General features: G+C 40.5%; 1 protein-coding gene across 1 annotated transcript in view; it reads right to left on the reverse strand.

Annotated features, from left to right (window-relative positions):
• Nucleotides 1-15,305: 15,305 nt before the first annotated feature.
• Nucleotides 15,306-25,934, reverse strand: part of igsf11 (immunoglobulin superfamily member 11) — a 77,319-nt gene continuing 66,690 nt past the window's right edge. The window contains exons 4-8 of the mRNA XM_026365757.1: nt 21,833-22,040; nt 21,434-21,589; nt 19,723-19,845; nt 19,020-19,167; nt 15,306-18,615 (exon numbers count right to left, since the gene is read on the reverse strand). Of these exons, the coding sequence (XP_026221542.1) occupies nt 18,075-18,615; nt 19,020-19,167; nt 19,723-19,845; nt 21,434-21,589; nt 21,833-22,040 (1,176 nt within the window). The 3' untranslated portion in view covers nt 15,306-18,074. The remainder of the gene's footprint in view (nt 18,616-19,019; nt 19,168-19,722; nt 19,846-21,433; nt 21,590-21,832; nt 22,041-25,934) is intronic.

Below are 25,934 nucleotides of genomic sequence, written 5' to 3' on the forward strand. Positions count from 1 at the left end.
GGATTTCTCTGATCTGATGACAGTAATCCTTCTGACAAACACGCTGTTGGGGAAAGCATTCACTCATCTAGACCAACTTCCTTTTTCAAGAAGCTATGATTCCTGTGGGTACAGCAGGGCAGGAAGTGAGCTGCAACACCAATTAGGTATATTAAGACATGTATATATCCTGCTGATGGAACAAGAATCAAGCTTATCTCAGCTCTTGACTTCCTTAGTTAGTTCCTTCTGCTTCCCTTTGTCCCTTATACTCTCCTTTCTTATGTTTAGTACATTGACAGCTGTAGTTATGTGTTCCTTACAAACACACAGTATTATTATAGTATTAGTAATATACAGTAATATATAGTAATATTTCCAACATGAACATGCAGCAACCTAAATTAAGTTGTTTTTACCAAATGGTTCAGTGCAACAGTTCACACTCTGACCCTGAAATTAACAACCAGGGTCTAAAACAATCTTCAAATCCAGACACAGAACAGTGTTATCTTATTTAATTTCTGCACGTGGGTGCTCACTGTGTAACGTGGGATGGTTTATGCTGCTGAAGTCCCAAAAGCCGTAAACCTTTTCCCACACTGATCTGACAAGTAAGAGTTTAATTAATCTCAGATCAAAGTGTGGCTGTTCACAATGACTTCCCCGGTGTCGTTACACAACAGCTCTCACTTGTGGGCTCTTCCTACACAATAAATTAAATTGCTTGTGAAAGGATTAAAGTTTCGAATCACTGAAGATACAGAAAAGCCAATTTTGTGACTTTTGCTCGTAACTTGCGATCTTCTGTTTGCCTGTTGTGTTGTGATGGTGTTGAGCTGAAACACTTTTAATTAATCTAATTCACCAGTTCCCAGCACAAAAGTAAATATCTAAATACATATTGTTTTTGTTCCGTTGCTTTCCTGAAAGTTTGCAGAACTTATTGGAAATAATAGCACTCCATGTTTTGTAAAGTCTGTTCCAGCAGCTGTGTGGTGTGTTACTCCAGCTGTCTATTCTAAATTCACCCTGTCTTCTTGAATTTATTTCTTATGGTTTCATCATCACATTACGGGAGACAATATCCGAGTCAAAAGACACAAGATTGATACTGTAATGCGCCATTATCTCAGACACACTCCACATTTCCTGAATGCAGCTCATGTTTAGTCATTGACAGTGAAACAAAAGCACAAATATTGAGATAATGCGCTGAGAATAACATGTTGACATTTCATTAGAAGAAGTAATGTCAAATGAAACAGGACTTTGGAATACAAATTATACCGAGCGGAAAGTTGAAATGAGATCTTCTCACAGAACAGGCTATATTTATGAAAGATAAGATAGTAAAACCTTGATAAACCTCGATACACCTCCTCGCTGTGATTCTCTCTGCTGCCAGCCAGAGAGCTCTGTGAGATCCAACAGTACACAGGCTAAGCTCACAGTAATTCCTCGACTCAGTCCTCTCATACATATTTATTATGTTAAGTTTCTGAGCAAATTACTCCCCCTGAAGTTTTTTTTTTTTTTTTTTTTTTTGTTATGACCTACCAGGAAGACTGTGATGTATGAACCGGATATTGTGCTGTGACGGTTTCACAGATCCAACTCCCACCTTCTAGACTGTCTAATTACATTTGAGGTGGCTGAAGGATAAACTTGACATCAGCAGCTACAGGAAAGCATTTCTTACAAAATATGTGTTCCTGTCACCAAAATGGTTTCCCCATCATTAGTTTTTACATTTACATTTAGTCATTTGGCAAAGGCAGGGTAAGCGTAAAGAGGTCTTGCTAAAGGACCTCTACTGGAGGTGGGCCACAGCTGGGATTCAAACTCCAGTCCAACTACACTATCCAGCTATTTGTCCCAGTTGGTTTCTTTGTAGCTGCTTGTTCAAATGAGGATGAATTGTACTTCCTTTTATGATTTCTACTTTCTCTCCCTCTCCTTCCCCCTGTGTATTGTTTCCTTTATTTCCTATAGTTTCCTTTTCTTGCAGATATCTGTGTGCTTTGCTGATGAGCACATTCAGATTTGCTTTGTTGTTGCATTTCCTTAGTTTGACAGCCTCTGGTTTTATGTAATCTGAATATACAATATGAAACATAACCACAGGCCCACAGTGATTAGAGATATGCAACAAGCAGAACACTAACACAGAGTCATAGTTCTCATAGAAAACTGGTGGAGAGCCTCTTCCCCATAGAGCCCTGTTATTCACGGTTACAAACATTCAGACACACACATAATGAGTGCAGATGAGCTGCTTTCCTGTGGAAGATGGAAGATAAGACTGAAACACAGCTAGGAGGAGGAAGCAGAAGCAGCTGCTGAATCTCAGATCTAATGAGGCTCAGAGTAAGAGACTAAATCCACAGCTATCTTCCTCCCATCATTTTGGATGGATCCCCTAACAATGAGAGACATCGCCAGACAGCACAGCTCACTGTCGGCAATCACCTGTTGACACTGGTGATCTGAATAAAGGTGGCTGGTTTTCTGTTTCCGTAAGTTATCAGTAACAGGACAGAGTCAAAGGACAGAGTAGGTCAGTTAGATGAACTATCTTATTCATTTACAGCAATTGGGCAGCAATTACTAAAGTGTGAAAGAATTCACAATATCACCGCAGTTAAAAAAAAAGCTAACTTCTCCTAACTCTCTGTGCTTTGACAAGAAATATTCCAGCAGCATCTTAAAATTCAGGACCGACAGCAAGCTCAACACGAGCTGAATATAAAGAAGACGCGTGGGCGAGGGAAGATGAGAGAACGGAATAAAGAAAGTTACAGCACTAAGTAACAGTGAGGGGAGACGGTGGTGGGTTCGATCATTTCTCACCATCTGCTCCATATCAAACAACAGTGTTAACACAATTAATTTTGCATTGAAAAAAAAAAAAATCCTTTATACCCATTTTTAGGACACTACAGTGAAGCAGCAGATTTGGCAAACAGCAGTGAACAACAGTAACTAATAGAAACAAGGTGGAACTACAGAAAGGTGCCAGAGAGCATCTCGCCTGCTGATACCTGCAAACAAATCTACAAGAACAAAACGCAATGCAAACACATAATATATGCCAGCACTGACCTAATTTCAGCTCATCCTCTCTCACTTGTCACTCTTTTCTCTACTAATCTCCCTTTTCTCTACGTTTCCATCCTTTTCGCCTCACACCGTCTACTCCCGCTCGCCTTCTCCAGCCCCCAACCCCCCTCCCCATCTGCCACTTCACGCCAACCAGGCAGCTTGCCAGCATCAGAGTAGTGTTAAAGTGAATCCAACATGCTTGGTCAGGGTGTGCTGCTGTTCTAGGTGGTGTGTTCCTGTGGGAGACAGAAGAAGCTAATTGATTCAATATTCAGCTGCCTGAGACGGGCCAAATCTGCTCTATTAGCGCAGCCACTGGTATATAAATGAAGGCAGACAGGATTCAGTCTTTACAATAAATAAGAATGGCTGACCAAAATAGTGCAGCAACTACTTGATCTCTTACATATCAAAGCTACAGTACATCAGAGAGAGCAGGTGGTTTAAATCTAGATCCTACAGGAAGTTCCCCACAGAATACAAAAGCCATTCAATAGGAGAGGAGCTGGTGGTCTGTTGATGCCTCTCATGAGCTTTTAATGAGAGGAGTTAGTCTGAAGCTGGTGGACAAGTAGGCATCCAGTCATCAACCAACACTAGAAAAAGCAGCAACATCAGTGTAATCTGGTGCAGAGGGCATGAGAGGCTGATGAGGTATTCATCAGCAGCTTATGATTTAATGTAGGTACACAAACTGGACCTAAACTAGTCTGTTTAGTGGGTTTTCTACTGAGTTGACAGCATGAAAACCTGCTGATAGTTTCACAGCTTTATACTAAACGCTCACAACGCGTTTTATTTCATTGTAAATGTTCTGAGTTTCTTTACTAAACAGACTCGATGCGTGTCCGGGCAGGTGTGCATGTTGTGCACCCAAGTTTTTCAACCACACGTTCAACACACATCATTTCCCACATGCGCACGAACCAGAAATGAGCCTGGTGAACCACACACACACACACACACACACAGCCCCAAACAGGCAAATCAACACTGTCCCAAACAATCCCCAAAGACTCCAAACTGCGCCACAGCTCATTACTACCCATGTGTTCCAGCCTCCACTCAGATCTAACTTCTATTTATCCCACAGATTCAGAAAACTGCAGCCCTCTTGCCTTGAAATCCGAAGAGGAAAGCGACGCCGGGGATCCAAACGCTGTAAATCCAGAAGTAATGCATCATCTCCCTCAATCAGGTCCAACAGCTGCTCCTGCAGACGAAACTTGGGCTCTCGACGAGGGGTCGGTGTCCACGGGTAATGTCTTGACCTCGCAGGTAAAGAGCTATCCGCTGGAAAATAACGCCTCAAAGTGAAGCAGCAGCCGATGCGAACCGCACAAGTGCTGGGGGGAAACCAAACGCTGGACCGCGTCTCGGTGTCGGGCTGCGTGCTGGTGCGCGGCTGTTGCTTGGCCTGTCGTGCCATCTAGTGTCGGCAACCGACAGGATCATTTATAAGGAGGCAGAACTCAAGCTGCTGTTCATTATTAGCCGAGCTCAATGAGCCGCTACACACATTATATCACTCTGTTGTCTCAGCAGGGTTTTAAGGAGCGTGTGTTGAATAAATCAGGGTTAATTGAGGTTACCATGACGACGTGTTTCAAGTCGCCCATCCTGACTAATATTAGTAATGTTTTGCATACAACTGATAACACCATCCCCCCCTGCAAAGGTTTTTTATTAATTTTTTAAATCTAATAAGTGACAGCTCTAGAGTTGGGATTACAGCAGCTATGTCGTGACATATCGTGACCTAGTGATGATAATTACTGACATTAATCATTCATGGTATATTTATTATTTAAACATGTTTGAGAACTATAAGAAAATTGATTCTTTGGTTTATTCGGAACATCTTGCTAATATTTTGCATAGCAAAAGTCAAGCAGCATCAAATATTAATTTATGACTACCAAGCCATTTGTAACCCATACATAATTCAAGCGGAGCCCTGTTAAGCAGTGTTTACCATTGTGTAAAAGTGTTTGGGGGCTTTTGAAGTTTTCTCTGGTTCTTGCTGTCGATCTCTCGGGTTCTATTGTATTACAGAATAGATAGCATCATGGTTACAGTCTGCAGCAACCAAATGTTGTCATCGTCAGCAGGAAATATTTCATTTCTCTCTCTGTCTGAAAGGCATCGGACGGTTCATTTGATCTTCTGCATTCATGACAAAGGTCCTGTGTTCAAAAGACTAGTTACAGACCCAGAGCCCCTCATTCAATCATTCAATCATGATATGGTTGGGCTGAAAATGTTAAGGTGCAGTTGGTCTGGAGCCTGTCTGGAAAACAGCGTCTTAATCTTTACCAAGTAGTGATTTTGGAAGGTAACCAAGAAGAATGACGACGTGGACATTAACATAACTGACACACCTGAATCTCACCTATATACACTGTATCCAGTGAGAAACTGGCTCAAGGCTTATTTATGGCAACTTTGTCTGTATATCATCATCTCCAGAATGCTCTCAATCAACATCTTAATTTGTCTCTTCACAGATTTTCATTTATACTCGAATCTGCATTTGGAGCTGCAATCAAAAAAAGTAATATGAACACATTAAAAGATCCCTGAGGCACGGTTTACATGTGGGCTTTCAGAGAGCTACTACACCTGCTTTGCATTAAGCTCCCAGCATATCTGTAAATTGTTACTTACACTGAATGATTCCAGAGGTTTTCCAACAGTCTTTAGTGCCAAGTTATTAACCATGCTGCTGAGGGGCCCTTGAGCAAAACACTCGCACCCTACCTGTTGCAATCTTTCTGAGCCATAAAGTGTTTCAGCAGCAGCTTGGATCTATGTTTTACTATAAACTTCTGAATCAGAGTGGATGAGTGAGTCACAGTGAGTGATACTTAGTGTAAATCATAGTGCGTGAGTGAGTCTACATAAAGAAATGATCATACCTTTTTAAAGTTTAAAGTCATTTATTTTTAATGTCTGCAATGTGAATCCAATCCTGGTGTCAGGGACACAATATTTTGAACATGAGTGTGTTGTTGACCTGTTGACAGGAAGGAAAACAAACGTCTCATTCAGAGAAGTTATTGCATATTGTATGACTTCTCCTCACGTCTTTCACTGGTGAGATGCCATTTTGACCCCATAGACTCTGTTTGGGTGTGTTGCAAGATTTTCGTACGAGACTTTATCCGTCTTCACATTCGACGACAAGAGCACAATCTCACGATGGGTGGATTGATTGTTGCAGACGTTTGGCTTTTTTTTGTCAAAGTCTCCCCCACCACCTCAACACACAGTGGTATGTGCATCCAACGCTGGACTTTTTGTCTGGTAGATTTGTTTTCTTGAGTCTTGTTGGAAAGCACATTGTTGCAAGATGACAGAACACAGCGGCGAAATGTATTTCCCAAGTGACAAACACGTTATAATTCAGACGGCATAAGAGAATGGTACAACACTTCTCAAAGAACACAGTGTACAGTGGTGCTGAACATTTACCATCCATCACTTTGCAAATGTTGGAGAACAGTAGGCGAGTCATGAATTATTCAGAACAGACAAAGGCTGTGTCACTTTGCTGAGAGAAAGCCCATGTACAGTAACAGCACAGTGGTTAGAAGTCACCAAGCAACTGTTCTACCATGTCGATGAAGCAAACATTAGTCAATGTTTATACATGCAATTTCTTTAGTAAAGGTTAGTTTGAAGCAATTGTATAACCAACCTTTTCATTTGTGTGTTTTACACACAGGAACAGAAGGGTGACAGTGTCAGACCGGCCATCAGTTAGAAGAAAAACAGTTTAACTTTCTCCTTTCTTTACTCAAGGTGATCCTGAAAGGGGAAGAACAAAAATGTTCATGACAAAAAGGCATAGTAGGGAGGAAAAAAGCAGGTGGAAATGTGACAAGAGGATAAGTAACAGAAAAAAAATGGATAAAAAGAAATCAACAAATATGTAAAAGACTCAAAAGAACAGACTGAAAACTCACAATGGCAGTTTAAGTGTTGTTTCATGTTGGAGTCAGAACAGCAACAATCACAGAGCACACTGGTGACGTTTCAAGATCTTCTTTAGCATACTTTTAGCATACAGACTGCATGTTTTCATTCATTATTCACAAGTCTGCCACTATTCTCTCTGTGTCTATCTATGCGTGCGTGTTCCCTTTTCAAAATGCACAGAGCCTTAAAACCACAGCAATCATGGAAAAGTTTGTGTAACAAACTATTGCACCCAAACTGAATCCTACAGTCAGTCTATCCAAACACTGACACATTGTTGTTATTTGATTCTGTCAAACGGGGTGAAAAGTTCAAATCGTCTCATAAGCATGCTGTGTCAATCCATAAAAAATAAATAAATAAATAAAACACAATTTTTATTGTGTTGCACTGTGAAACCCATGAGATGTGATTGCAAATACTATGCACACTGCTGTGTCTGGTATGCAGCTTTCTGATTCAGCACCATGGACAGAGACAGTGGTTACACTGATTTTCTAAAGTACTAAGGCTGCAAGAGAAGGAATGAATGAGTTCAACATATTCTGGCTTTTCCTCATAACTTTAGTAAAGTCAGAACCATTACACTTTTCCTTAAGTCTCACAGTCTCTATTATCATCCTGCACAACTCTCCCCTTTTTCTACCCCAGCTGTCTAACACCTGCTAGCTGGAGTAGCCAACGTTCACTAAACCTTAACCTTAACAATGAATGTGTCAAAGCAGATGTTAGATAGCTCATTTAGCCAAATGTGTGTTGATATGTAATTAAACATGCTTGTACACTTATGCATACTCTACCACAATTGCACTGATACAACGTGAACAGCTTTTAACAGTAGTCAATTATATAAATATGCTTCTATATAACCCTTTTTGCAGTTCGAATCATTTTAAACAGTTTGAAGGTGCTGCTCGTAATTCAACAACATGTTCGAAAAAAGGTTATCACAAGTGATTTAGTATGTGGTACGTCAAACTCAATTTTAAATGAGCCCAGTAGCATCATGATTCATTACCACATCAGTGGTGTTTTTACACATGATCCGAACTGACTTTGATTAAATGTTGCAGACTTAGGTACAGCCAACACGGGCAGACACATCCACACAATAAAATTCAGAAAGGTTGTAGGTTATAGACATATTGTGGCTTTTTTTCTGGTTGTTTAGCTGCCCTGCTCTCGTTAGCAGTCATCAAGCAATTGCGGCACAGATTTCATGCAAGTTTACTAATGACTTTGCATCATGAAAGGTAAGGAAAGTCAGGTTTTATATGGCAGCTGTGGAAGTTTGTTTGTGTGCTTATTATAAAATGAAATATTGTTAAAATCTTGTTCTCTTAAGTTATTCCTTGTTGTGTTTTTGGATGGTACTGGATGTCTACAGTTTAGTTTAACTAGTGTGTTTTGAGTAACACAGTAAGAATTAGTTACTGGATGAGGAATAAACTGTGGTATAAAGAGGGAGCCAAGCAAGCAAGAACCACCACTGCCTCTGTTAAACATATGTAATGCGAATGCAATGATTTCCTTCTTGAACCAGCCCACACAATAACTATAAGGGACATTTAGAGGTTGAGAATTTATTGACAAATAGCCAATTTTAGGCCTGAAGTTTAGGCCTCAACTTCATTCCATTTCGATGTGGGTAATGAGATGACAGTATCTTCTAGCTAGTCCAACAAGTGGAGCAAATCACCTGCATCATATCAAATTCTGCCCAAATTCTTCAGGTTAATAACCATAACTATTCCTGCATTTTCACTGCAGTCTGACTTACAGTTCCTTGCTTTTCTGAGGACCTCAGCCAATGATGTATTTTCCAGTCTGCTGAGCAGGTGATTGGCTGTCAACTATACTCTTCGATAAATAGCAGGGCGGCATCAAAAGGAAAGAAAAAGCAGAGGTAGAAATGCTACAGACCCTGCTCACTCAGGCAGCCACTATTTACACAAACTTCCTTCTGGGATATGGAACCGCCGCATTAATGTCACAATGATGCCTGCACCGTCTGCCTTCTACCATCACTTTTGCCTCTAGCTCCCTATTTTCATTGTCTGTGTGTGCGTTTATTCACACACAGGATCGCTGGATCCACAGAGAGCCTCTCGCCTGTGCGTGGTATCTGATTGACTGTGTCACCTGCCACCTGCCAGCACAGCTGTTCTGCATTTGTTTATTAATGCTCTCAGCACATGAAGGGCTTTGTGTGACACTTAGATTGTCTGAGATGCCACAGTTGTCCATGTTGTCAAGTCGACTGTTCCCTGCCTGGTTGGTTTTTGCTTATGTGGTTCTGCGATCCTTTTCATTCCTAAGAATCATGCTGAAAATTTGAGTGTGGCTAACACTGAGAGTTATTATGATGCTTCCAGGAGAGAAGTAATTTTAGCAGCATGCCAGTTACTGTTTATTGTACTAAAAGAAATTGATGCAAATGAATTGGGAGATTTCATGTAAAATGAAATTGTTTATTGTTTGTTATTGTTTATTTAAAGAGTTGTAAGTTTATTCTAAGGAAAGAGATTGACATTAAGCATAAGTAGAATTTAAAGAAGATTAAAAAGAGAAAAAAATAAATAAAAGAAGAAGTCAACTCCCTTCTGCAGAGTCTCTGTATTCAGATGGGGACACAGAGGCTTTCCAGAAGCACTGAAACGACAAGCTTGGAGCTGCCTGGAAGGAGGGGAATGAAAGACTTAAAGCTGCCTTCCTGCCAGATGAGAACAGCTGGAGGGAAATCAAGGCAGACTGGGACAGCTGATGGAGCTTTAAAGAGTAAAGACTTGCTACTGAGCTGCTGAAGGAAATGCAAGAAAGGTGTCAGAAGTAGGTGAAGATGAAAATGGCAATCAAGATAAAGGACAGGCTGATCACCAGCTTCAGGAATAAACTGATGGCTCTCACAGAAGAGCATTTTTAGACTGGTGTCCGAGGGAAAGAGAGAGAGACAAAGGCACTGAAGAAAACAAAACTGAGACATTGATTGGAAAGGAAAATGTGCAAACTGCAAAAACATCACAAATCTGAAAGGGTGCCACAAGAGAGAGCGCCGTGCTGAGGAGGAGGAGGAGAGAGAAAATACTTGGATGAAGGTGGAATAGATATCGGGTGCTTGTTCCTGGCACTCGTCTGTCAAGAGTGAAGGCAAAGTGCCAAAATGAATGGAAATCTAAAGCAGGAATGTGACTAGGACTTCAGTCAAATCTTTGATTTCTCAGTAATGCTCAATACTCTTTATACTCACTTTGTGTTGCCATTCTTACTCAGTCACTAGCAGCTGTCTTACTGACATTTACGTAGTGAGGTATGACCATCACTCTCCCTCAGGGCAAATATAATACAGCTGCTAGTAAAAAAAAAACAAAATAAAACTAAAGGAAAGACAAGACATACTCAGAAAAAAAGGTCGAGATACTGCAGATTGAGAATTGACATGCTGGAGGAGGCTGCACTGTCCTTGCAAGCAGGTAAAAACTTATTATGTGACGGGTGACATGGCCTTAACACAAGACTTATATTTGATTCCATCACGCCACTGCAATACCTTCCCTTTCGCGCAATGCAATCATCCTTTCCTCCTCTTTCTTTTCACTGAAACTGGAGGCTTTTCAGTGGAGGTAACATGCAGCAACGGAGAAGATTGAGGACCCACCATTTCGGCACTTACAGATAAAGGGGACAAGAGGGAGGCGGTAATGATCCACCACTTCACTTCAATTTTCTCCGAAAATGCGATTCATTAAAAGGGTGTTACATTCTCAAGAAGGGATTTTTCTCTCCATCAATCTCTAAAGACAAAGAATTCAAAATTCTGAAAGAAATTGTCCAAAGCTAAAATAAAAAATAATAATTGTAAAAACTATTAGTGCCAGCGGGTAAAATTAGACACGTCCTTCATTAAAAATACACGTGACACTGGGCACCTCAAGTGCTACAGCATGTGAGAAATAAAAGGATCAGACAAGCTTAAAAAAAGCCAAGTTAACCCATTGACTGTCATCATCACTTATTGCATTTACAAATATATATATATATATATATCTAGCTAAAAAAAAAAAAAAGTCAAGCAAGCAGCAAATATATGTGATTGCATTGTAAAAAGATCATTGATTACATATTATTTTGAATAAAAGTTTTTTTTTTTCTTTCAGTCCTGCAAGCAAACCATAAATCCAAACAGTATTTCCAGTGAGCAGTAACCCATCTTTCATTTCTATCCCTGTGACAGAGCAGTTCTAATCTAATCTTTATGTTATGAAAATGTTGTTTTCTCCTTGGAGAGTTCCTTTTCTAATCTTTGCCTTTTTCTGGATGTTCCCTTTATTCTCCACATTGATGACATTATAAATATAATCTCTTTATGATATACTTTCACACTGAACAACTTTGAATCATAATATTATCAGTAATACACATCCAGTGTTTCTAAACTTCCTCTGTAGCTTTGGTACAATTTTCAAATGACAAAGTACAAAGTTGTAAAGTTGTGAACAACTGTACTGAGCTGTACTGAGCTGTATATATTTCAAAGTTCTGAAACACTATAATTTACTTTCTTATCCATCCTCGCTAAACAAACTTTGCTAAAAATCATCTAACTCTTGATCAAAGTTGAAATTGTTTTTCTGAGCTGTCCTCCTCCTCTAAACCCATGGACCTGTCCATCACTGGGCTGAATCTGTTTTCATCACCTCATTTCTGGCTTCTTTCTCTTCCCCATTCTCCATTGATTCTCTCTCAGATTGACTGCTCTGACCTCTAACTCAGGAGGTTAACAACAACTTCTGCAACTCTATCACACTGGAGAGCAACCCAGCCGTCAGCTGTTGGTTCGTTTCACCTTTTCTTTGTCATCTCTGTCGTTGTTTCGTTGTGTAGTATGTGCTTAATGTTTTGATAAATTAGATTTAAACTGTATTTTATTCTTGCAAATGCAATAAATGCATTTGGAACAGCATTAGAACGGGTCGTTTAGAATGACTACTGCTTGTTGCACTATTGTTTCTTTCAAGAAAGAAAAAAAAACTACATTGACACATGCAAGTCAAAGCCCTGGTTCCACAATCAGGAAGCACAGACGTGAGTGAATGTATGGGAATCTTGAAGGGGCCGTGATAAACCACACTAAGTCAATGACTGCAAATACCTGCTGGCAGTAACCGTTGCTCTGCGAAGTACAAGAGGTAGCACCTAGAATATATTTACAGCAGGATCAGCACGTCAGGGAGCACGGGGGTCATGGCGTGACGTCTCTAGGGAAGAGTTTTGGACATAGGTAGATGAATACAGCGTAAATGCAGTACACAGCATAAGTACATACATGGATACTTAGAGAAAATGAGAGAGGCAGTGAGCCAGTTCCCCAGCTCAAGGCTATTATGGGATGGCTGCTCCATAGACAACACCAGAGTGGAGAGAACATTTTGGAAAGGGCAATGTAATGGATGTCCAAAGTGATTTCTCAGAAACAGCATTGTGCATTCAGCTTGGAAACCAGAGAGGCTTGATTGGCCATATTCAGCTCCATAGTTGGCCACCTGTCTGCCCTGCTGGGAAATGGGTTTCTGCCATTTTCTTTTTCTCTCTCTCTGTCTCTTTCATTTGTTCCCCATCTCATTGGTCAGTGTGTTCATTTGAGCGTCAGTTACTAAATCACAAGATAATGAACAAATGGACCATCACAAAGATAAAAAAAAAATAAATGCGCTTGCACATGCTGGATTGACTTTTATATTATCTTGTTCTTGCCTAAAAAGCATAATCGCTGCACGGATGCACATGAAGTCTCTATTGCTGCCTCACAAAGGCCGTGTTTGAATCACCGTGTTAAGGTTAAAGTACGGGATAAACTGCATTCATTTTGAAAACTGTAAACTTTACAAATTGTATTTCCATTTCACATAGTGTTTAATAAAGATAAAAGCATGCTGGTTGGTGGGTTTTCCATCCTAATCACTCATCACACAGCATGCACCTTGAAAGCACATTGTTGAGTCTTTAAATGGACTCAACAACGTGCAACTGAGTTCATTTGTAGTGATGCATGGGTGCAATTTACAAATTAAAGTATTTTAATTAATTAGAGAGAAACAGAGAGAGAGAGAGCTGAACACAGAAAAGATTATAGTCCCATACAGTCTGAAGCTTTTTATATGTGCTCCTGATTCACAGAAATTTTGTGGCTGCCATTAAGCACTTGTAGCGTTCGTACAGTTCAATAAAGTTAAAAGCTTTCGGCTGAAGCCTGCCTTGGCAGGGGGAAAAATATATTGTTTAGAGTGCCGTTGTCGTCAGCAGAGGCCTCTACTGGAGCAAACTGGACCAAATAATAAAAATAAAGTCACTAAGGCAGCACTTGTTATGACAAAAATAACTGTAGTTCACTGAAATTACTCAAGCAATAATGAGAAATCAAGGTTTAATGTATCGAATGGGAGGTTGCTTCACTGTGGTAAAGATTTGTTTGCAAAACCTGATTTCCTGCCTTGGTAAGTCAGTGGTAGTGGTGGGGGAGGGGGGGGGGGGGGGGTGTTAAATTGACTTTTTAGTGTTAAAAGCACTCAACAAAGTGTGTATTTTTACTGACTATAGAACCGCAGCAACATCAAATACTTTGTGAACTTATCCATTGGGTTTTGTTAGGTCAATGTTTTGTGATTCTTTTTTTTTTTTTTTTTGCTACATACTACTCACAGTATTAAGTCTAAGAACATACACATTAGAAACACTGTTCACGCCTACTTTAGGCAGCTATCAGGTTGCCAATCACATGAAATATAAAGTAGCACGATATATGGATTAATAAGCCTTGAAGGAGAAGGAGCATTACACATTATTAAATGATGAATGAAACAGAGCGGTGCATGGGAAGGAAGAAGAAAGCTGCGAAGATGTGTCCTTTGATTCATCATAATTCAGATCTCACAAAGAGGATAATTAACCCCTATGCTCTACTTAGAGGTGCGAGCACATGCATGATTCAGCACAGACACTTAGAAACGCAGACACCAGCTGGTGGTCTCATGCAACTAATGAGCACAGTCCTCTGGAGCTCTGGTCCACTGGCCTTTTTGCTTCTACCAAAGGTCACTCCTGTTAATTCTTAAAGTTGAAATGGGTTAGAGGAACAATAAGGGAATATGGACGGAAATTCAGATTAGAAATGAATCCAGGCGGATTAGTGTCATTAAAATTCACCAATTAATATTGCATTAAGACAAGTGTTCTGTCAGCAGGAAGTTATTTCCCCTCCATGCAGCCAAATTTAGAAGTCCTTTGATGCTCAGTCCTGTACCACTGGCTACCTTTAGCTTTTTATGAAGAATGGTTTAGTATCTACCATCTTGAACTCTTATGATGGCACGTGAGACTAAAATGAGGAACATTTTTCTGCAGTTCTATGCAGCAAGAAGTGTATAGACACTGCCCTCCAGTGGTTCATTAAAGAACCTCAGCTCCCAACTCCAATCCAAAACTTAATTTTTTTTTGCAGCACAGCAAGTGCTGAGCTGGTGAAATAATCATGGCTATGAATAAATCAGTCAAACATACCAACACCATCCTCACTTTAATACAACCGAACCTAATCAACTATGCTGCGAGTTAGAAAAATGTAAAAAAAAAAATTAACAGATAAACTAAAGCAGTGAATACATTTGTTCATGTTTTATGTTCTGCACCAGATACCCTGTTCTTTGAGAGGGGGGGGGGTTCATTGTATAATTTGCCTTGAGAACAGAGACCAGAGATGCATGAAGCCGGCAGAACGCTTTTTCTTACTGACATTCTGTTCAGCTACCTTCATTATAGTTGTCTTTACAGCCTGCAGCAGCACCAAAGGCTCGTTGAATACGTTTCATAGAAAGCGTGTTGAGAAAGGTCTAAAATGTATTATTCATAATTTATAGTATTCTGACACAGTGGAGCCAAGCAGTTACCCCTCAACTCAAAACCTACATAAGGCATTTTGTATGCAGATTCAGATTCAGTCTACTTCAATCATGGCTACTATATGGTATAAATCATTTTTTAGAAATAATGATCCACTTTAAGATGCATTTCGCACTTATTTCTTTCTCTTTTAAACACACTGATAGATTTATCTTCAATACAGGCAGCAGTCTGTGTCATGCTATGTGAACACATCATATGCACAAACAAATGAGCAGGATGCTGACTAGAATGTATTAACAATATTTATTCACTACAGGTTTCAGTGTTATTTATCATATGTCATTTTAACCCAACAGTAAGAACAAGATGTATTTTATACATATTTACAAATTGCTTTTACTATTGGCAATATATCACTTCTTTATCTATGTACACAACCCATATCACCTTGTTTACCATATGCCAGTCTATGGCCAGGGTAGAAGATGTGATGTTTATTAAATTTGGGCTAAAGCCTCAGTAGTTTTCTACTGATGGTGCTCAAATAATCTCAGTTTAGTATTTGTCCAGCTTGCCATTCTTCTCTGAAGAGAACAAAGCCAGAGATCTTAGAAGAGGAGATCTTCTTTAATGTTGTCATCCAGTGTTAAGAGCATAGAGTGAAATCTTTACAGACAGAAGACTTTGTTCTGAAAATACAGTCAGACAAAAAAGAAGGAAAATGAAGAGTGAGGTTTGATCATTTGACTTCTTTCAGCATCCTGTATTTAGAAATCAGTGTGTGTGTGTGTGTGTGTGTGTGTGTGCAGGTGTATTGCAGGCAGACAGGTAACTTAGAACGATGAAGCAGTGCTGCACAATAGTGCTTTCGCTCAAGAAGGAAGAAAGAAATGGACTAAAGAAAAACAAACACTAAATGTTTCTGTATCAGGGTACAAATTGTTTGCATAACTGTAGTCTGACCTGTGATAGGTCTTGACTGGTACATAATGTAGCAAGCATAATACCAAATTCTGTTTGATCCAGGTCTGTGTAATTTACGGGCCCAGACATCAATAACATCAAACTGATGACTGAGATAATACAGTAAAGTATCACTTGGGCTAATACTTTTGCTAGTAGTTAATACTACTCTAAATTATCCACAACATTTTTTTTTTCTAATTGAATGAACTTTAATAACAATCTGTGTCTGAGAGCATGGAACAACTTTTTCTATGAAGAAATGTCTCCCCACATTAAAAAGGTGTCTCTAACATCAGTAAAATCATAAAATTATAACAATTAAAATCAGATTTTTACCTTAATGAAACTGTATTTGTTGATGTTGGAGCAATTTCTGTAATGTTACCACAAAAAGAAAAAAAAAGTGTCAGCGCCAAAACAGCATCTTTTACTAAATCCCATAAATCAGACATATTAGATAAGACATTAAGAGAGATTAAAGGGAGAAAAACACTTTCCAAAACTGTATATAAATCAGAAAAAATACAAGCAATTGCTGTTCAAATGTTTCATCATAGCTCCAAGTAATTATTAGTGTTGTGTATTCAGGTAATGCACAACATTTGGCTGCTTTCTCCACTGGTGAGAACATAGTCGCAAACACAGTGGTAAATTCTACCAAATACAGCATACATGTCTATTATTTTTAGTAAAACATATGGCCATTAGTCTTAAACCATTCTGTTTTTACCTTAGATCTTATAGTGTAATAGCTATATTCATTAGAAAATCAAAATATAAAAAAATATCCCTTCATTGAAACCAATAACATTGTCTGTCAAAACCAGCTTGTTGTTTAATGTTAGAAAAAGAACTTTTAAAATTAAGACACAGGTTGTAAAATATGGATCAATATGTATTGATGTCATGTATGTTCACACAATCTAGCCTACTGTTGTAGTTACAATATGTACAGTAGAAAACAGTAGGGAAAAAATCACCTTTAAATATATCTTTGTCTCTTTATAAAGCATTTATGAAATAAGACATCCTCTTATCCGCGTCTTCTCAAAGCAGCACTGATGTGACATGAACCAAATTAGGACGACAGCAACAGTGAACACAGAGAAGACTACAAACGATATCCATCTTCAGGTTCAAGTTGAAACCAGGGCGACACCAGCTTTCTGTAGTGAAAAATGTTCTAACCCCAGCAAATATGTGAAGTATGTTGTCATACTGACGTATTGTATTTGCCGAAAAGATTCAATTTATGGTACATGAATAAAGCATTTTAGTAAGACTCATTGTCTGTAAGTCATTTTTCAAAAGATAGCAATTTTGATATATTGCAAAATTGCTTTAAAATGTGCAACACCTAATTAAAATGTTTGCATTCAATGTAGTAAAGTACATTATGTGATATATTGCACCCGATAAATCCTGTCTCTCTAAGTTTCTAAGGCCATATCCACTGCCGTCAATTCATTCATCTACTTTCATCCTTCAGGTTGCACCACACAGACGTTTAGAGACTTCATCCCACACCCCCTCATCACCACTATAGTTATTGGCAATCAAAATTACAAATGTGAGAGAAGAGGAAATCAGTGGAAATAATATGGACTTAATTTGTTATCCTAAAACAAGAGACACATGCATTTACAGTATGTAGGACTCCGAGCTGACTTCTGTCCGACCATGCAGTATGGACACACCGAGATGAAAAATGCCTTGTGTTGCTTTGAGTGCAGAAAAGCAAACAAACAAACAGAAGAAAACAAATAAACAATTACCACAAGGATCCAGCCCCGAATAAGATTTGGGCATCCAGGTACTGCAGGAAATTTCGATTACACTTTGAGAAATTATCCAAGTGGCTGAAATAGTTCCCACAGTAGCTGACAGGAAAACCCATCTGACAGGGGGATGATTAAATTCCAGCTAGTCTTTGTCTACAAAACGAAGGGTTCTGTCCATCAAGGAATTGGCATTAAATGAACTCTGCACTGTAAAATCCCAGTTTGTTTTCAGATAAAAAGGTCAAGACATATCGAAAGACAGTCGTAAAGGGCAGCGGGCTGCTTCAGCTCATACACACTGTTTGTCTTCAGAGGATTTCAAACGTCACAACCAAAACTAACTTAGTCAGTTTAACAAATCTGATTTCAGACCAGCGAGCCTGCTCTGCTCTGGGCGGGCACCATGACGGGCACCGCTCCCATCCGCTCCAGCGTGGCCTGGCTCACGGCGTAAGAGTGCGTGTGCTGCCCGTGCGCCGACGTCACCACCGGCTTGAGGCTCACAGAACCATTGCTGCGCACCATCGTCGGGGGGGACGGGGCAGAGTTTGTCGTGACCACGAGAGTCTTGGGCGGCGGGAGTGTGTGGCTGCCATTTGCAAACGTTGTTGTCGTCGCTGTCGTGGGCTGAGTGTGACGGGACAGTGGTGCTGAGCCCGGGGCTGTGACGTGGCCTGCGTTCTGGGCCTGTCCGTGTCCATGTGCAGCATGGGCAGCAGTGGAGAAGGTCTGGCGCGTGTCTCCATTGTAGCGAGTGTAGGAGTTGGTGTCATAGTTAGGTTTGGGGTTGTGCCAGTAGCGGCTGTTGTACGTGTTGGTGGAGGTGAGTGTGTCGTTCTCTGAGGAGGAGGCGTCTGCGTGGAAAGCCTTCACTGATGATGACCTCTTAGGAGGAAGGTCATCTTCTCTATTGAGAATGATACCAAAAAAAAGTCTGTTTATAATAAATCTATACTCATCTTTAAGTTTAAAAGCTCACTTAAAATTAATCTAAAGCTGCTCTAATGAATATCCAGACAACTATGTACAGTATAATGTGAAGGAAGTTGCTCATAGTGATGAACCCACAGCAACTTGAACACCTGCACAAATAGGGCAACTTACATGTATCTGAATGCTCCAAAAAGCTGAGTCTTTGTGTTTTATTTGTCTTTAGTATGAAAGACAAAGCTGCTGTTGCAGCTGCACCACAATTGCAGTCTTACACAATACACAATACATGCTACGCCAATACATTCACAAGTAGTATGATATATTTCTTCACGCACTGGCAACTGTCAGCCGCGGGCTGCATTTGCACATGTGACCAACCTGATTTCATTGGGGATCTCCTCCTCATCGTATTTGTTCTTGTTCTTCCAGTAGAAGAGTGTAACCACCACTAACAGGGAACAGATGATGACAGCCAGGACTCCCGTAGCGATGGTTCCTGCTATCAGACCTACACTCTGCGGCTGGGCTGCAGGGTGAGCAGGCAAGAGGAGAAAGTTTGGTGCAAACAGTGGTCATCCAGGTAAAAATATGACTCATCAAAGACTCTCTGCACCTTTGTCAGTATTTACACCTGCATGTTGATATTTCCTGATTTTTTTAACACTGTTGTCTCAGCACTCTGCTGCATTTTTGGACACTGAGCACTGGCCTGTCACCAACTGTCAAATGAAAAAACGAAAGACTAAAAGCAATGTTAGAGTCCTTCCTGACAAGCTATCCAAACTGTCTGACCCTGTATGACATGACCCGACGTGACTCGACTCTGTCTATTTCTCTGATTGGTGTCAGATGTGGAGAGTGCTGCTATGCACGAGATGTTCTGGTCTTGACCTTTGGTTGTTTTGTTTGTTTGCTTTTTGCTTGAGTTCTTCATCTGTACTGTATTCCTGTGTCACTCAAGAAGAAAACTTTATTCCCATCTTTGCATCTTTCAGTGTGAAATACAACTAAATAAACATGTATGTGTCTCTATATGATAAATACAGTGTCCGGTGTGTGGGAGTATGCGAGGTGTACTCACGTGCCACAACCTGCAGGTTGAGCAGACAGGTGCTCTTGCCAATAGCGTTGCTAGAGGTACACTGGTAGAGTCCTGAGGTGCTGGTGCTGATGTTTCTCAGAGTGACAGTGCCCTGCATCTGGTCTGTTGGACACACACACACACACACACACACACACACACACACATAATCCTACAGTAATTAAAATGACAAAACCACATACGCCAGACAAATGCAGCGCAATGTCCGAGCATGTAACATACACTGTGACAAGTCTGCAGAAATCATCTGAAAACAGTTTGAGGAGGAATTTAAAATACAACATAATCAGAGAAATATGTTAAACTGTGATTCACCAAAAAAACAACAAACAAAAAAACAACATCAACATTAATGCGGCTGCTTTTTCCATGCTACTACGCAATGTCTACTATCCACCAATAGATGGTGCCATATACCTTTATCACAAGCTGAGCAAGTCAAGTATAATGTGCAAACTACCAACATAAAGACACACAGGACAGAGACTTTTTTAACAGTACATATTTAACATGCTGAGAACATTTTGTTCAAACTGTGTGTGATTACCTGTCCATATAACAACAGTATAAAAGTAATGTTAATATAGTGCTAATTCAAGTAGTTTCACCAAAGGTATGCAATGCTACACACCTTTCCGCCATTTCTTACCAGTCCACTGCACTCTTTGAAGGTCTGTTAGATGTTAACATAGCAAATGCCTTTTGAATACTTATAACTGACATGCATTCAAAGACCTCTGTAGTCGTATTTGTAATAAAGCTTATGTTTCCTCAAATATACTGTTGTTTTCCATACAGTGGTTTTATTATTAGTCCCTGCTCTTCTGTAACCTCTGTGTGCATTCACTGTCTATTATGCAAATATTGTCGTGTACAAACAAAGAAAGTGACTGGTGATGTGCGATGGGCAGCTGGAAAAGAAAGGAGAGTCCACTTGAACAGATCTCTGATGCTGAAAACCAAACACAGCTGGTTCAGCATCATCCACACAGAGATCTGTGGATGATGCTGAAACTTTGAAGCTTTGCTCACTCCAGGGATCCAAAATGTCAGCACTTATGTCATATGACCAATGACTTTCTAAGCTTCAAGTGTCACTTTGGTTTTATCTGTACTAAAACTGAAATTACAATTAAACTAGGCTCAATCATGTAACAGGAAGAGAGTATCACTGAGGAATATGCAGTAAAAAGAAATCTGCACTACATAAATTAACACTTATACTCAGCAACAGTTTACATTTGGGCTTTCTGGGCAATTTATTTATATTTATTCATGCTTCATTTGGCTTCATCTGCCCATCACTATTGTCACTACTGCTTAACTAAGGTTGAAGCAGAGCAGCCGGGGGTCAGTACAGCACAAAAAATTACAATAGTGCAGAAACTCCGTCAGAGTTGGAATTCAGCATGAGAGAAGAAGGAAAAACATTAAAACCATCACTTTGCTCATATACAGACACACACGCGTTCACAAACTGACAGGGTTTGAACCACTCCATCCACCCATTATCACCCCTCAGCAGGATCAGAGGAGGGGAACCTTCGGGCGGGCAGGAGTTCAGGCCTGACACATGACAGGTGATGGTGATGGTGGGATTGCTGCAGAGTCTGGGCTACACTATGCGTGTGAGATTTACCAGCGAAGGTGGGGCAAAAGGGAACTCCGACGGCCAGCTTGTTTGTAATACCTTGCATGGCGTTGTGCGGCAGCTTGGGCAGGGCGTCCAGCTTTTCCCAGGAGTAAGACGGTGTGGGGATACCTTCTTCGGAGCTGCAGATCAGCATGATGTCACTGCCTACATCCAGTGTGCCCTGGATTCGACATGCCGGCACCGAGGGGGGCACTGGCAGATGGAGAGAGTGGGAGGTGTCATGTTAACCACTTTACGAAACAAATGTAATGTCTTAAAGAAGTATTCTGAATTGCTATCAGATATAAGCAGGGTTAAAGCCACAGTTTTTGTAAAATTGATGCACAGGTCATTTGTAGGATACACCTTTAACACTTCTCTCTTCTAATATACTGACTGCCATCTGTGGATGAGTTAAAGAAATAAGTAAATCTGTGGTGATGTGCAGTTAGTTACCCAGCACGGTGAGCCCAATAACACCAATGTTGCGTCCCCCTCTATCCGGGAGATTGTTGACCAGGCACTGGTAGGTCCCAGTGTCAGTTAGCTGGGTGTTGTTGATAAAGATGGAGGCACTTGTGCTTGGCATGGTGGCCACGAAGCCCACACGACCATTGAGGTGGTTGGCGAGGCTGAAAACCTGGCCACCCTGGTAAATGATCACCTGGAGTGAGATGTCATTGGGAGGAGAAGGAAGGGATGAGAGAAATAGAGACATTTAGGAAAAGATATCAGAGAAAACAACACAGGGAAAAAGAGAAATACAAATCAGCAACTTGTATAATTTCCTGCTGAGGATCCTCGTATGAATGTCATTCTTGGACATTCCTGTTAGTGGTCTAATACAAACATTTCTCACTAGAGGGAGACCTAGTTAAAAAATGAAAAGAGTAAGTAAAGGAAGTGGACTGACTTTTATGTTCTAAGAATAAACAATCAAACAAACAAACAAACAGAGAAACTCAAAAACCTTTTTATTTGTGAGTGGTCCTTTCTAGCTCAGTGAGTAGGTTGCGCTGTAAGGAGCACGTACTAAAAGTATGCTTTCATACTAGTATAAGGTTCTTCAGTTAAAAGCATCCACTAAATGGTTTGCATAATTGAAAACATTGGAATTTGGAAACGTAAAAACCGCGACAGGATGAATCGAAGAAAAGCAAAAGAAGCTGTGTTTGCCACAAGGAAAACAAATACATCGTGACTTTAAACCAAAACCTCACACTGGTTATGTCAGTGACGTCTGACAATGTCCACAGTGAGAACATCCTTGCGAGGGTGAATCGCTGACCTCACATTGAGCTTGTCTCAGGTCCAAACTGACGAGCATTGAAGGATCAGTTTGTTCAAAATGTTCCCTCAGGCTTCAAACTTGGGCTCAACAGCTCGTTTGTGAGGCCCAGCCACATGCAAAACAGCTCTCACCCCTCAGCTGGGCCCACACAAAAGATGAAGAGGACACGCACAAACACATGGCACTCGCACATGCACACACACACAAACACCAACTCACATGCAGAAAGGCGCGCGCGCGCACACACACGCACACACACACAAAGCATGGAGGGGAATCAGAGGGGCTATTCACTTTGGTGAAAAGAGCCCTCATTGAACTGTTCAAAGACTCATGCAGGGAAACAACCAGCACAGTGATGTGTGCGTGCATGTATGTACATATATATGTGTGTGTGTGTGTGTGCACCCGTGATAGTTCTGATGAAAGTGCAGGCCCCGTGTATGTGACTGTGTCCTCCACCGCTGCTTAACGATTGTAAATTGCGCGGCTGCAATTTCCTGAGTGCAGTGCGCTCGCTTTGTCCGCTTATGTGCAGATGAATGGGCAGCTCCTCAGCTGTGATGAGAGCCCGCGACTCCATCCACCCTGCGTGTGTGCGTGTTTCAGTGTCTCACTGTAGCTGCGTTCACCCATAGTGAGTGTATCAATTTTGAGTTTTGTGTGAACAAGCGTGTGTGTGTGTGTATGTGTATGTGTGTGTGTGATTATTCTCCCATAGTCTCAGTTGTCTCACTTGCATTTTTGGTTCTCTGGCACCAGTATGACCTGGCTCTCCGGCTCTCCTGCTGACCTCACAATATTGAGCGATCTGCACACTTGGAGAAAGTGATCCAATCAATCGGCCTCATACTTTATGTAATACTCTAGTTAAGTGTGTGTTTAGGTGTGTACATGAATGAGTGGATGATTAAAGCCACCGTGCTACACACCTGTCCTTGCTGTCATTTCCACAGTTTTAATATAAATCAATATGCAGAAAATACACACACTCTGTGCGCTTTTTCGAGCTTTAAACATGCCCTGCAACCATATCTATGTGTATATAAATCACCTCATCCTTCTCAAGTGACCTAGTTGACTTTATAGCTGTGCGCAGGGAGAAAAGAGGTCATGCCTAGCACTCTGATGGCTAAGAGCCCTAAGATCTCTAGCTGGACTAGCTGGACTAGCTGGATGCCCCACTGCTGGCCCAGTGGTAAACCTCTGCTCACATGCTTTTCCTAAAATCCTACACACACACACACACACACACACACACACACACACACACACACACACACACACACACACACACACACACACACACACACACACACACACACACGCAGTACACGAATGCATCCACATTCCGCTGCAGTCTCTATGATCCACCCTTTAAGGGGGAACCACAACTAGACTCACACAGCAAACCTTGAGACATTCACTGTCACTGCACTGGTCTCCATAGCCTATTTCTGAGTGACCCCAAGGACCCTGTTGGCCCCAGACATGAGGGACGCTGCCATTGCGCAGTAAAGCCTGAATAAATCTCTAAACCCGCACAGTCTCCCTTCAATTTACTGACTGTAAGCTGCCACTGTTATCTCTTTCTATCCGCTGAGACATGTTCTGAACAATATGGGCCCCGATCTATTTCACTAGCATATTCCCTTTAAACTACATTGTGTATATACACGAATATAGTGTGTGTTTAGAATCATCAGTAGCGTTGAATCAATACTTCTGTTTTCTTTGCTGTTTACTATTGTGTATACTTTTTAATCTAAGACATGAAAAACATACTTTTTCTTTTTATACATCAGGGGGAAAAACAGAATAACTTTCAAGAGAAATAATACAAAGTGAAAGGGTGGAATGGAGGCTGTAAGAGGGATTAAGACACTTATTGAAAATAAAGAGAAAGTTGAAACTGACTGTAGAAATGTAAAACACAACTGTGGCCTGGGGGAGCGGTGGATAAGACATGAAGCTGGCTTTAATCAGCATTAATGTTTTATGCAACAGGTCAGTTGCACACAGTTTTTTTTTTAAAGACAGATGATGATAATTAAGAAAATGTGTTTTTTTTTCCTGATATTTCGTCACCTGCATCATCAAAGAGATTAAAAACTGTTCATTTAGACATTACAGTAACCCAGGATGATTTGCTCAGGTAAGCAATTGGAAAAACAAAAAATTAGGTTACTATGTTCATGATAGTAAAAAATATATATGAATCTATAAAATGAAGACCTTTGCAATTATCTCAGGGGGGCTTCAGAGCTGCATGTTTCCAATGCATATTAAGATTATGAAAAAGCAAAACAATGTTTTTTATATAGAAGCAAGTTTTGAAATGAAATAGTAGCCTGCTAATGAGTGGTTACTAAAGCCTGGGAGTAAGAATGATTAAAGAAATCTGCTATTCCTACTCTTAGGACGTGAACCGTAACACCTCTTCAGATGTTATAAACTGTTTTCTTCAAGTCCTCATTGAAACACTGAAATTAGAGTAACAATGTACTGTTGCTGACTCTGCAAACTCATGTCCCTGAAGGAAGGCAAGCAAATAAAAAAAAGGGAGGGGAGGGGAGGGGGGGGGGGGGGGGCAAAGCAATTTCCTTTCCTGATCAATAAAAAGTCACATTCTTGTATATGAGAGAGTGAGTTGAAGCTGATATTATGAATTGCAGTGTAACCTCTCCTCCGGGAGAAGTTCAAGCTGCTTCCACGTGTGTCTGAAATGAGTGCTTGTTCATTTCCTTTGATGTGTGCGGCAAGATGGTCCGGACAAAGCTGAAGAGGGCGACAAAGAGAGTAAAAGGTCAACTTTTGAGGCTGCGTGAATGCGGTGTCTAGTTGATCCGACACGATTGATCCAAATTGTTAGGTTCAGATAAGGATCAGAATCTAAAACCAAATATACGATGACAGATGTTCTCAATTACAGATTAACATAATTTCTGCACCACTGATTCGTTATGGCCTCAATTTCAAACTAGCCTCATTTCACTAAAACTACTTTTGAGTTTCCAGGAATTGGTGTAAATATGTCCATTTTATTTTTCAAACTTGAAATAACTTGACACTGGAAAAAGTGTTGGAATTGTCGAGTAGCACAACTTTTCCTACAACTTTCTGCAACTGGAGAAAATAAGGAGAGAATACGTGGCAAAATTTTATTTTGAAAGACCTCAGGCAACACTGACACATATTAAATTACAAGACCCACAGTTGAGGAAGAAAACTAGTCTCCAAAGAATGAATATAGGTGTTTGATATATA

This window comes from Anabas testudineus, chromosome 13 (genome assembly GCF_900324465.2).
Source record: "Anabas testudineus chromosome 13, fAnaTes1.2, whole genome shotgun sequence".
Lineage (NCBI taxonomy): Eukaryota > Metazoa > Chordata > Actinopteri > Anabantiformes > Anabantidae > Anabas > Anabas testudineus.